This window comes from Tachyglossus aculeatus, chromosome 10 (genome assembly GCF_015852505.1).
Source record: "Tachyglossus aculeatus isolate mTacAcu1 chromosome 10, mTacAcu1.pri, whole genome shotgun sequence".
NCBI classification, from domain to species: Eukaryota; Metazoa; Chordata; class Mammalia; order Monotremata; family Tachyglossidae; genus Tachyglossus; species Tachyglossus aculeatus.
This window is the reverse complement of record NC_052075.1, coordinates 36539046-36552851: the sequence shown is the minus strand read 5'-3', so window position 1 is coordinate 36552851 and position 13806 is coordinate 36539046. Positions and strand designations below refer to the sequence as shown.

At 42.2% G+C, this 13806-nt stretch overlaps 1 protein-coding gene across 1 annotated transcript in view; it reads right to left on the bottom strand.

The window, feature by feature from the left end:
- The window catches only part of CFTR (CF transmembrane conductance regulator), a 190873-nt gene that overhangs the window by 46086 nt on the left and 130981 nt on the right, over window positions 1-13806 (bottom strand). The window contains exons 29-32 of the mRNA XM_038751975.1: window positions 11671-11711; window positions 8679-8935; window positions 6338-6417; window positions 1198-1348 (exon numbers count right to left, since the gene is read on the bottom strand). Of these exons, the coding sequence (XP_038607903.1) occupies window positions 1198-1348; window positions 6338-6417; window positions 8679-8935; window positions 11671-11711 (529 nt within the window). The remainder of the gene's footprint in view (window positions 1-1197; window positions 1349-6337; window positions 6418-8678; window positions 8936-11670; window positions 11712-13806) is intronic.

Here is a 13806-nt window from a genome sequence, read left to right as displayed (position 1 = left end):
ATTATTATTATTATTATTATTATTATTATACAAGGTAATCAAGTTGGACACAGTTCCTGTCCCACATGGGGCTCACAGTCTTAATCGCTGTTTTCCAGAAGAGGTAACTGAGCCATAGAGAAGTGAACTGACTTACCCAAGGTCAAAACAGTAGACAGGTGGTGCAGCTGGAATTAGAACCCACATCATCTGATTGTGACTCCCACATTAATTCAATAGTACTTATTGAGTGCTTACTATGTGCAGAGCACTGTACTAAGCACTTGGAAGGTACAATTCAGCAACAGAGACAATCCCTGCTCTTTCCACTAGGCAACACTGCTTCCCATAGAGGCAGTTCAATCAACCATTCAATTGACTGATGGCATTTTTTGAGCACTTATTGTGGGCAGAATACTCTACTAAGTGCTTGGGAAAGTACAATGCAACAGAGTTGCTACATATGATTCCTGTCCACAAGGGGCTTACTGATCAATGGCATTTAATATATTAATACAAATGTCTAATATTATTGATCAATATTCCTAATTTGCATTCATGGATTATAAAAAGATCTTTCTAATTGGCATTTTTTCCATCTCTGAGTAGTTAATGAGAGCCTATCATTGGGCACTTGGTGCTTTCTTACGCAATTTCAACACTGATGGGAGGAAAATGTGACTAATTCTGTTGGAGTCTATTCATTCCAGTGTAATTATCAAGGATGCTTTCTGAGCCCTAACAATCACCTAGAATTAGTTAATGACCCACAGAGCAGAGCACAGCTAGCCATTTATTCTTTAAAAATGATTAGAATGCCAAGGCAATCGCTCCCCAATTAATAGGACATTCGTAAACCCATTGTTTTCCTTTAGAGCTTAAAATAGTTGTGCCCATGAATGCTGTTCTGAAGCAATAACATCCTATACGCTCAATACAAAACTGAAGTACTAAAAGTCACAGTTTGTCTAGCTACTGATTTGTGTTTGACATTCCACCCACCTCTTGCCTTTGGGAGCTTTGTGCTTTTACCCTTAAAAAGAGGGGAAAAAAACTTATTCTGCTTGAATAGAATGGATTATCAGGAGTAATCATTACCAGGGAAGCTAGCACTAAAGAACCTCCGGAGATCCAACTTTTCAATGTTTTTTTTTTTTGTGTTGGCGTTATTGTTTAATGGCAGTGCCTGCTGGGGGTGAGGAGGCATTGGAACCATACCTTCAGATTCCAGTTGTTTGAGTTGCTGGGATGTGCGGAGAAAGTATGCTCTCAACAATACAAAGGCTATTACCACTGGCACAGAAGCAAGGAAGATGTAGGGCTGTAAAGCTGACACTACTGTCACGGCTCCAATCACAATCAGCAGTAGCTGTAGGCAACAGAGAAAACGGGATGGTGAGGATCCAAATTTATCATTATTATAATCACTGTATTTGTTAAATGCTTCCCATGTGCCAAGGACTGCACTAAGTGCTGGAGTAAATGCAAAATAATCAGGTCCCACATGGGGCTCGCACTCTAAGTAGGAAGGAGCACAGGTATTGAATCCTCATTTTGCAGATGAGGGAACTGAAGCCCAGAGAAGTTATGTGACTTTTCCAAAGTCACACAGAAGGGAAGTGGTGGAGCTAGGTTCAGAACCCAGGTCCTCTGACTCTCAGGCCCGTGCTCTTTTGACTAGGCCATGCTCTTTCTCAATGGCAGCACGACTTGGACATCCATCCCCAAGCACCTCTATGGGTCAACATCTTTATGCTCATGCCAAAAAGAATGTTGCTCCAACTAAAGACCGCATTGAAAATTAATTTCAACGGGCCAGAAGTGGCTTGGGAGATTGTTCAGATTAAAGGACATTTCTTCTCTAAGAAACCAATTACAATTCAGTCCACATCAGTAAGAACAGAAAGTTGTGGGCTATGAGACGCATGTTGATGGCTTTAGTCCCGTCTTAGGCTGATGGGGCTCTATTTCCATTATCCTCTCCACCACCCTCTTCCACCCGCACAAAGTGGTTAAAGCCATTTGAGTGACCAAGAGGCCAAGAGTTAAAGGGTTGGAAGGCTAAAAGAGACTGAAGTGTGCATTTCCAAGTCAGGGGAAGGCTTAAAAACAAGGTGGATCAATGACTTGGGTGACAACTTCCAAGATGGAACTATATGAGGGATGGATGGGAGAAGTTGGCTTTCTGATTCTGTTCATCCGGAACCTTCTGTGAAAAACTATATGCACACAATTCATCTTTAAAGGGAGAAACAATACCATATCACATTCTCTTTGAGTTCCTATCAAACTCCACTCCCCTGGAGTATAAACAGAGTAATTGTCAGCCACAACGATTATGAAAATCAATCCATCGTAACATCCTTCACGAGAAACAATGAATCAGTTCACTAGGCCCAAGATCAGCAGTTTCCACTGGTGATACAGGTTCTTTCCAACTCCTGCCATGTGGAGCAGGTCTTTTTGACAGGCTGCATCACTCGGAACTTTGTCTCCTTGTGACATTTTCCTGGACACTAACCATCAGGCTCTTGGGCTTCAGATTACGGGCAAGGGGTGTGATGCACCATGGAGAATCTACAGAACAGAAACTGAGCCTGCCGCAATCTACTCCAGTTCACTGAGAAGCCCCAAGGAGGATGATTGAACCACCAAACACTTGGCTCCTTCCGGACGGTCAGGTGAGTGAGGAGATGTTTCGCTGATGATTAGCTGGCCTTCTTCAATTGGTGGGAATAATCCCTCAGGGACAAGGTTCTTTCTGCTCCTAGAACCTCCATATTTTCCTAATTCAGAATTCCCAGTTTAGGAGATGCTCAGCTCTGATTTCCAGCTCGTTTGATGGAGAAACCATTGAAGGCTCCCTAAGAGATTAAATGGCATTGAACTCTTTCTGCATGGTGAAGCTCTCAAGCCTGAAGGTCACAAAGTGATTTACTGAGCTTAGAAGTTTACAGACCTGTCCAATTTATGGGAACCAAGAATTTACAGAACTCGATTTTTACTCAACCCAGGTTGTCTGTGGGAGATTAAACTTTAGAGTCGGGAAGTAATTCATCTATGACATGCAATAAGTTACTGAATGTATTCTGGACAGAAGTCCAGTCAGTAAACCAATCCATCTACCAATGGTATTTATTAGGCACTTACTATGTGTGGAGCACAGTACTAAGTACTAAGCGAGCAGGCTACAACAGAATTAGCAGACATGTTCCCTGCCCATAACGAGCTTACAGTCTAGAGAAGAAACAAGACCCATTTGATTGTGTACTCACTGAAGGTAGGGTCATGTCTTTAACTTTTACTCTACTCTTGCAAGTACTAAATAAATACAGCTGATTTACTTTTTGTCTTAAATGGCATCTGTTTAGTGTTTCCTATATGCCAGGAAGTTTACTAAGTGCTGGGGTCGATACCAGTTAATCAGGTTGGACACAGTTCACAACCCATATGGATCTCACAGTCTTAATCCCCATTTTCCAGTTGAGGTAACTGAGGCACAGAGAAGTTAAGTGACTTGCCAAAACTCACACAGCAGAGACATGGTGAAGCCACGTTTAACTAGTACAAGGTTCTCTGACTCCCAAATCTTCGTTCCACTAGGCCATCCTGCTTCTCAACTGATTGATAATTTGGCCTCCTTAATCCACAGTATTTTTTGACATTAATTAAAAGCCCATAATCTTTTTGCAAGACACTGACTAGTATTTAGTTGATAAAAGGAACTGTATTTACTAAAAAGGTTTTAAGAATGATAACTATGAAGGTCTAGAGGCAGATGACCAGTGACAGAAAGATAACACAGAAGACTGATAACAGCCCCTTTCTGGTTATCTCTGAGCCAAAGCACAGAGGTAAGTGAGAAGCTCCAGGCAATTAAAACATAAAACAGGGCTTGGCCTCTAGATTACAAATGGCTTATAATTCTGTGACACACAGCTTTCAGTTATTTCAGAAAATCCTCCATGGCACCATACTCTTCCTTTTATTCTGATTTTTAAAGCCACGGAAAAAGCCAAATAATCAATCAATCAATAGTATTTTTAAACACCTACTATATGCAGAGCACTGTACCATCACATGGGTAAATACAGTAGAGTTAGTAGACAGGATCTCTGGCCTCAAGGAGCTTACAATCAAGAGCTCCTCTTCCCCAAGCTATTGTCCTCATGATGAGAGTTCAATATCACTGACTGCAGACTTCAATCCATCAGTCGATCAATGGCAATCAATAAGCACTTAGTACAGTGCTCTGCACACAGTAAGTGCTCAATAAATACGATTGAATGAATCAATGGCATTTATTGAGGGCTTACTGTGTGCAGAGTGCTTTAGTCACATCTTGTTCAAATGCAGTCCCACATTTCTAGGAACGAGGAACATGAGGTTGAAATTCAAAAGAATTCAAAAACTCCTTTTGCAGCTTTCATATACAGTGATCGAATCAAAACATTTCCAAATTCCAACAGTAAGTAGGTGCTAAAATCTGCCCCCTGAAACAAGGTATGCTGAGTAAAATCCAAAACATGGAGACTCTTTTGGAAGCGAATGAGATTTAATTGCTTCGAGCTACGGGGAGCTGGCAGGCATTTTCACATTGATCAACATGTATTGTGGGCAGCATGAGGAGAGTCTAGAATTGAATCACAAGCAGACAAAATCTGATTCATCAGCTCAACTGATGTGAAGTTGTGGACAGTCCGATCGTTGTTCAAAGCAACCTTCAATGTGAGAAGAAACTGCCAGTTGTTCTGTTAGCACAACAAATATTCCTAAAAGCCAAACATTGGTTCTGTAGAAGGAAACAATTCTCTTTGTAATTCTGAATCAGGAAAAAGAGGATTTAAGATGGACTGGAATAGGCTGGCTTGTCTATCGTTCTCTAGATTTGTGAATAACTTGTGCACAGGGAACATGCCTACCAACTCTCTTGTATTCTACTCTGCCAAGTACTTAGAGTATTGCCCTGCATACAGTAAGAACTCAATAAACACAACTGATTTATTGGCCTGTTTCCTGGGGGAGACACCATCCTCTGCTTCCCAGGACATCCGGGTGGGGAAGACGGAAACATCTGTCCTGAGGGAATGAGGTAGGAAGGAGTAACAGCAGCCACATCTTGCAAACATTCAGATCATTGGGGTGGGATGGGGGCTATGCCCAACTTCAATGGGCTACGGCTATGGCTATGTCCAACTTTGCAAATCTTCAATTTGCAAAGTGGTAAGAATGATAATGGCACTGATTGAGCACTTGCTGGATGCAATGCACTCTACTAAACGGTGGTCTTTGTTAATCACTTATTATGTGCCAGGTACTTAGCGCTGGGGTGGAAACAAGCAAATTGGGATAGACACACTCCCTGTCCCACATGGGGCACACAGACTTAATCCCTAATTTACAGAGGAGGAAACTGAGGCACAGAGAAGTGATGTGACTTGCCCAAGGTCACACAGCAGACAAGTGGAGGAGCCGGGAATAGAACCCATGACCTTCTGACTCACAGGCCTGTGCTCTACCCACTACACCATGCTGCTTCCCATACTAAACATTTGGAAGTTTTTGATTTATTGATTGTAAGTTCAAGGACCAGGTCTTTAGACTATTTTGAATTCTCCCCACACTGTAAGACATTCAATCCATGCTATTGATACTGAGCCTGATTCTCATTTCAGTCTTTGGAAATGTCAACAACTGAAATTTGCTGACAATAAAATCGTAGATGTTGATTGTCTTCGTTCATTCACTCTGAGCCTCCACATCCTGCCTTTGATTTTCATTCTGAATCTTCATTTTTACCCCAGGGGACCAGAATAGGTTTCTTCCTCTCAAGCTCTTGATTTGTGAAATGAAAAGTCAATCCGAGTCAAGGGTGATCCTTCATCTGCTTCATCCACCTGAGGATCTCTGAGAAGAAGGGTCCTCATTCCCACGAAACATGAAGACAGACCAATGGATGGATCTGACATACCAACATCCAAGACATCATCCCATAATGCTTCTGATGACCCAAAGCCTAAGGAAAAATCCTAAGGCAGTTCCCAAACATGTGGTCCCTTATCATTATGGACCAAAGCTCCCACATGTCATTGACTCAAATGGTTATTTCTTTCAGCTGCTGGTTACTTTGAAAAGGTTTATTTTCAAAGATGATGCCACTGCGTGCACACATATATGTACAATATACATACATTATATTTGCAAATATATGTGCGTATATGTATATATACATATATTTGGAAAAGCTGTTATTTACTACATTCAACTAAAGGGTACAACTCTCAAATGCCACTAATATTTGTATCTCTTTTTAACAACAAAAAAAAAAACCTTGAAAAAGAGATGTTGTTTTACCAACCTGAATGAAGTCAAATATTGTAAGTGGCAGAAGGTCATCCAAAATGGCCATATCTTTGGAGAATCTGTTGAGAATGCTACCTGCAAGGTAAATACATAATAAAAGGTGGATGGTCAGAGGAAAATACACTTGATGAATTACTGATAATTGATAATCTGGAGATTTTGAACTTTCTAAAGGCCATATAACCATACGCAATCTTAGAAGCACTTGCAAGAGAAATCAATCATTCAGTCAAACAATCAGTGGTATTTATTGAGTGCTTACTGTGTGCACAGCACTGTACAAAGCTCTTGGGAGAATAGAACAGAGTTGGTAAACATGTTCCCTACCCACAGTTGAGAAGTATATTACTGGTTCCCACAAGACTTAGCACCTAGCAGTTCATTTTTGCATCCAACAGGATTTTATCAAGATAAGCAAGAATGTGTATCCACATTCTGAAATTATCCTATCTAATCCAGAAAACAACCTGAACACGATGTCCACCTGGTGATCTATTTCCTGCCATGGCAGAGAAGTTGTTCACAATGGTACTCAGCTGCTCTACCCAACCAGTAACCATTGTATTATAAACAAAGGGGATTCCTAGAAAGAATGCTATGGGGAAATGAGCATAATTTGGATTTGACTAATTAAGGACAAAGAGTAGATAAATGGCTTTACTCATTGGTTTCATTCTAAACTATCTAGTCATTGAAACTTTGCAATATAAAAGTAAAGCTTGTAATGCCTATCCATCAGCTCCGGAAGAAAGGACTGAGGGATTCACTGCACAAGAGAAAACAGTCCTCCTGTAGAAACAATAGAAACTTTTCACACCAGGGCACATTAGATCAGGCTAGTTCCTAGTCTCCCCCTGCTCATCTACAAGCGCAGAGGAACTCCTGGTGCCCCTTAGCAGGACCATCCCTGCTCTCCAGGAGTGACTGGCACAGGCCCAGGTGCCATTGAAGAGAAGCAGCATGGTCTAGTGGATAAAACACAGCGCTAGGAATCAGAAGGACTTGGGTTCTATTCCCTTCTCCACTGTTGTGAGACCTTCGGAAAGTCACTTCTCTGGGCCTCAGTTACCTCATCTGTAAAATGGGGATTAAGACTGTGAGCCCCATGTGGGACAGGGGCTGTGTCCAACCCTATTGGCTTGCATTCCCCCCCAGTGCTTAGTACAATGCCTGGCACATGCAAAGTGCGTAACAAATACCACAGTTATTATCATTATTTTTATTATACCACGCCAGTTATGGGCATTAGTCTTCTTCAGCCCAGAAACCTTTCACTGCAACCAAGGACTCGGGAGCATTCTCAACCTGAGGCCCTCCTCACCTCTCTTTCCCCTCCCTCTCTCCTCCTCATCTGACTCAGTGGTGTGGCTGGAAAGAGAGGGGGTGGGATCAGAGAGGGAGAGAGTGTGTGCTCAAGGGGCAAAGGAGGTGCATGTACAAACAGGGTCTCTAATTCAGAGTACAAGAAAGACTTGGAATCCAACCCTGTGTGCATATAAATGTGCTCTTCTCCCTAAACAACTGCTTGTTCGTTCGTGAAAAGTGTATTTTCTTTTAAATGCAGATCCAGTCTTTCTGGTGAGAATTTTGACTGTAAGTGCCCTCTAAACTGTAAGCTCATTGTGGGCAGTGAATGTATCTATCAGCTCTGTTATATTACACTCTCCCAAGTGCTTAGTATAGGGCACTGAGCGAGAGCTCAATAAATACGATTGATAAGAGGCAGACAAGAAGGGATAGCTATGATGGAAACCCAAAAAGCCTCACAGCATCAAATCCAAACAGGAAGGGATCTCAAAAAGTCACCTGGCCCACCGTCCCGTCTCGAGGCCGGAACCCCAACAGTAGCCCAACCCAGATAGAAGGAAGGTGCTCCCTTAAGAGAAAGTGAGTCCACCATCTCCTTCAGTCGCTAATTCCAGTGTTGGACAACAATTTGAATTTGGAGATGGAATGAGCAGTAACGAATTTTTCCAAGGGGCAGGTTCCTCTGCCTTATATGATCCTTGGAAACTTGAGCTTCATTTTGTTCCAACTTTTTGCAGTATTCTCATAATCAATCAATCAATGGTATATATCGAGCACTTATGTGCAGAGCACTGTATTAAGAGCTCGGGAGACTATAATACAGCAGAGTTAGTAGGCAAGCACTGAGCTTACAGTGCTACCCCTGCAAAAAGCTTTACGGAAAATGGGTTCCCAGGCACTCGCAAGCACAACTGCTCCTGCTCTGGGCACCTCCAAGTCCCCTCCTGAACCCCTGCAGAAACCCTGTTCTTCTCCACACTACGAGTTTCCATTCTCCGCCGGGTCAGCCGACCGTCGATTCTCAGTACCTGTTTTCAAAGTGTTGAAAGTCGACATGGGCGCCTGAAGGACCGAATGCAGCATCTTCTGGTGGAGAATTTTGGAAGCGGATATCAGGCTGTGCACCAGGGGCAGTCCACGGAGGAACCCCAGGGCGAGCAAGGTGTCTGCTACCCCCACATAAATATAAAACATGTAATAGGTGCTTGTGTTGGTGACGATCACGGCGAACCTATCGAGTGTGCTCGTGTGGTTTTGATTATTGGTGGAATTCATTCTTGAGGCCCTATGAAACACAAAGGAAACTGTTACCGTGAATGAATGAACCAGGAGGTAAGATATAAGGAGAGCAACCAATACCAGGCTCCCTTATGCATTCCTTGGAGCAGGTGCTTGGAAACGATTTGATCCAGGATGGCACTGCTCACAGATTTTCAATCTTACAATAACCGTGGTTGTGTTTAAGCTCATCTCTAAACTGTAAGCTTGACGTGGGCAGGGAATGTGTCTGTTTTTATTTTGTACTCTCCCAGGTGCTTAGTACAGTTCTCTGCACGCAATAAGTGCTCAATAAATACGACAATGAATAAATGAATGAAGTGCTTACTATGTGTCAAGCACTGTACTAAATGCTAGGTAGATACAAGAAAATTAGTTTGGACACAGTCCCTGACCCACATGGAGCTTACAGTCTAAGCGGGTGGAAGGACAGGTATTTAATTCCTATTTTACAGAGGAGGAAACACAGAGACGCTAGGTGACTTGTCCAAGGTTACCCAGCAGGCAAGAAGTAGAGCTGGGAGTCAACCAACTCCCAGGATTGTGTCCTTTCCACAGGGTCATGCTGCTCCTTTTGTTCCAAAGAGTAGTGGAGACTGCATAAATGACCACATCATGAGGGTAATGGGAATTGCTACAATAAGGACTGAAGAGGCAAACTGAATCACATTGGATTTAGGACATATATTCAATGAATGCTCTGCGTTTAGGTGTGGACCAAGTCCTGACAATTCCAGCCCTACCACTCCTCCTCTAGGACAAAATGGCAGTTTGCCTGGGTTCCCAATTCTTCCGTCTCCCCCGGCCCGAAATTCTGGAGGGAGGCGCTGGAGTACAATCTACCTGAATAGGGAGTGCTACTAAATCACTACCCAACCCCTGAAACAGACACCCGTAACGTTTCTAAGCAACACAACAGTTTCCTCTGCCGCAGAAAGGGTGTGTCTACATTAGCCTTTGGAGTGGATCCAAAAATGAAAAAAAGACTACAGGCTTGGACTTGCTCCAAAAGAGCTCACTGCAGCAAACTGAAAATTGAACATGCCTTCAGTGGGCCATGGGAAAACACAGGTTAGTGAAGTCAAGCAATTTTCTTATTCAGAGAGGCCAGGGCAGTGGCTTCACAAGAAGATCACTTAAAGTTCTGAAATTAACAATCCCTCTGCTTCCAATTATTGTGCCTGACTTGTCCCTGACCTAGGGCACCCTCCCACTTTGGTGTCACCAAATTCCCTCCCTCCCTTCCTAAAAAGACATCTCCTACAGGAAGGCATTCCCTGATTTGGAAGCTCCAAATATCATGCCTACTATTATACTTTCCTAAGAACTTAGCACAGTGCTCTCCATAAAATATGTGCTCAATAATTACTATTGAGTTCTCCACCATTTTGCTGCTCACATCAGTCACCTAAGCCACTTCATAATTTAGTTTATTTGTTGGGAATTAATTTCTTTAATAAATGATATTTACTGAGCACTTACTGTGTGCATAGCACTGGATTAAATGTTTGGAAAAGTACAGTACATGAGAGTTAGCAGACACATTTCCTGCCCACAATGTGCAGAGCACTGTACAAACAGCTTGGGAGAGTACATTGCAACAATCAGTCAGTGATGTTTACTGAGCACTTACTGTGTGCAGAGCACTGTACTAAGCTCTTGGGCGAGCACAATGCAACAGAGTCAGTAGACACACTTCTGTCCCACAAGGAGCTTGCAGCCTAGAGGGTATTAACCTGGGGTTGTTGTGTTTTTTTCCTATCTGCTCTCCTACTCTTTTAACTGTGATGTATTCATCCATGTATATTTGCTTGTCTTTCCACCAGAGTGCAAATTCTTAAATTTCATTTATTTACATTAATGCCCGTCTCCCCCTCTAGACTGCAAGCTCATTCTGGGTAAGGTATATGTCTGTTTACTGTTATATCATACTCTCCCAAGTGCTTGGTACAGTGCGCTGCACCCAGTAAGTGCTCAATAAATACGATTGACTGACCGAATTAAAGGTCAGGGCTCATATCTTATGATTTACAAACACAATTATTATCATCATTATTATTATTACTTTTTCTATGTTAAACCCAAGCTTTGAGAACACTCTAGACTGTAGACTGTAGACCATAGAGTCTAGACTCAAGACTGTAAGCTCATTGTGGACAGGGAATGTGTCAGTTATACTGTGCTCACCCAAGCTTTGTACAGTGCTTCACACACAGTAAGTGCTCACAAATGTGATGGATTGACTGACTGACTGACAGACGGCACTGCTCAGAGCAGGCTCTCCATCAGTACTGTTGATGAAAGCTGATAAGAGCCAAATATATATTATCATCATTAGTAGTAGTAATTATAATCATAACAATGATAATTGTGGTATTTGTTATGTGCTTATTATGTGCCAGGTACTGTTCTAAACACTGGGCTGAATAGGAGCAAATCAAGTTGGATACAGTTTCTGTTCCACATAGGTCTCAAACTCCTAATCCCCATTTTCCAGATGAGGTAACTGAGACCCAGAGAAGTGGAGTGACTTGCCCAAGGTCACGCAGCAGAGAAGTGGTGGGGCCAAAATTAGAACCCAGATCCTTCTGATTCCCAGGCCTGTGCTCTATCCACTAAGCCATGCTGCTTCTCATTATATACACAAATAAGGCTGAGCCCAGTAATCATAACAATGTTTTAACCCCAAAATTGTCACAGGAGAAGCAAAGAATATCCCCCAGTCAAGCATGACCAACTCACCCATTTTTGAATAAACACAGCCCAACCAAAGAAGCAGCCACCTGCAGGGGAACAATATAGATAATTGTTTTTCTTTTGCAACATGTTCTTTTATGACTCCCCTTCTCCCCAGAAAGCACACATTCTTTTTCCCCCCTCTCAGCAGCTGTAATAATTGTTCCATGCAGCATTATTTGCAGTGAGAATACATCAAATGAATGGAATTCCAACTTCACTGAAGTGAAAACTTTTCCAACTCCCATCCCTCCCTCCTCAGGGACCATTCGTGAACTTCATCAGGAGAGTTAGGGTGACGGTTTAAATTGCAAACCACATTTTTCACTGGGTGATTAAGAGAAGCTTGCAAAAAAAATTTCAGGATGGGAAACCAGTTTACATGATATGTTATGGCAATTTGTTAACAGGATTTTAAAAACATAAGCCTCCATGCAATTTAGAATAATTCTTCATAATGCTAGGGATTGGGTTTAAGCTCTGACTACGTTCACACAATCCTAATACCTTAACTCTTTACAGTAAATTAAGTCATCGGCCTGTTGAGTGCTAAAAATATTTCATATTTCACATAATTTCTCCATTTGCGCCTGGAAAGCAATCCATTACCAGAGAGATGAGATTAATATCTATGAGCAGAAATAAAAACCTTTTGACTTGGTGTGAAACAATGAGAAGTATTTATTTTTTTAAAAGAGCGAAGATGAAGGGTCACTTCTGTCTAAGCATTAGTCATAAGTGTTTCCCTGTCTTTTGTGATCTCTTCCGGGGATACCTGTTTATCTGACCAAGGAGAACTATTCCCACCCTGGCATGGCTGAAATGCAGGCATGGTTCCATGGTCCATTTGCCCTCTGCCCTTGCATCAGTATCCCCATGAGTTAAACCCCCCCAAACCTGTTCTCGTATTTATGCATCACAGTTGGTTACACACTGGAAGTGAATGTGGAATTGCACAACTGTTCTGTTGATGACTCTACCCAAGGATCAAACAGCAAATGAATGTAATGAAGCTGCTATGAATAAAAATAGACTAAAGACAAACATAAAAATAGGTGAAAGCCCAATAGATTATGCCTGATGACTCCACCAGTAACAATTCCTTCTTGTAGAGAGCCTTCCCACCTACCAGGGCTGCAGTGTGACAGCCAAAAATCCTCCTTTTAAAAAGGTAAGAGACAGATTTTGGCCAGGGGGATCCAGGCATTGCCAGTAATACAGCAAATTATCAGGTGACTTTATCTTTCTGTATCTTCAACTAATAGTGGGAGAACCCATGAGCCCATCACAATCCTTTCAACCACCCACATGTGCCAGCACTTAGAACAGTGCTTTGCACATAGTAAGGGCTTAAAAATGCTATCATTATTATTCTCTTAGGATACAAGATGGTCTCTGGAACTGGCACCGGAGATAAAGAGTGGCAGAAGCAATATACTCTGTGCTCTGAATTCAAGGTCAGTCTTCCTTCCAGTCTTCCCTCTGAGATATAGGCTAATATCTACTCCACCCAACATCCAAGGAATGAAACAGAGACTAGGGATAGGTGAAGGAAGGATCTCCTCATAATGCAATTTTGTCAGAGTTGGGAATCAAACTAGTTATGATTTACACTCACATTATCTACTTAATACCTCAGGACCTCTGAGACACCAGCCTAGTTATATATATGTTGCCAACTTGTACTTCCCAAGAGCTTAGTACAGTGGTCTGCACACAGTAAGTGCTCAATAAATACGACTGATTGATTGATTGATTGAATAAACAGGATCCCTGCTCTCCAGGAGCTATCTGTCTAGTGGGAGAGACAGAGCCTTAAACAAATTCCAGGTAGGGGCAGTAACAGAATATAAAAATATATACATAAGAGATATGGGGGTTGTAGTAACTACAGTGCTTTGGTGGCATGGGATGGCTGAATCGGCAGTTGTTGGAGATGTATAAAATGAGGAGATTAGAGGTAGCTCAGAGAATGCCTCCTGGAGGAGATATGCTAGAGTGTGGGCCTGGATTCTAATTTTGGCTCTGCCACTTGTATGCTTTGTGACCTTGTGCAAGTCACTTAACTTATCCATGCCTCAGTCATCTCATCTGTAAAATGGGGTTTAAGACCGTGAGCCCTACAGACTGTATTCAACCTGA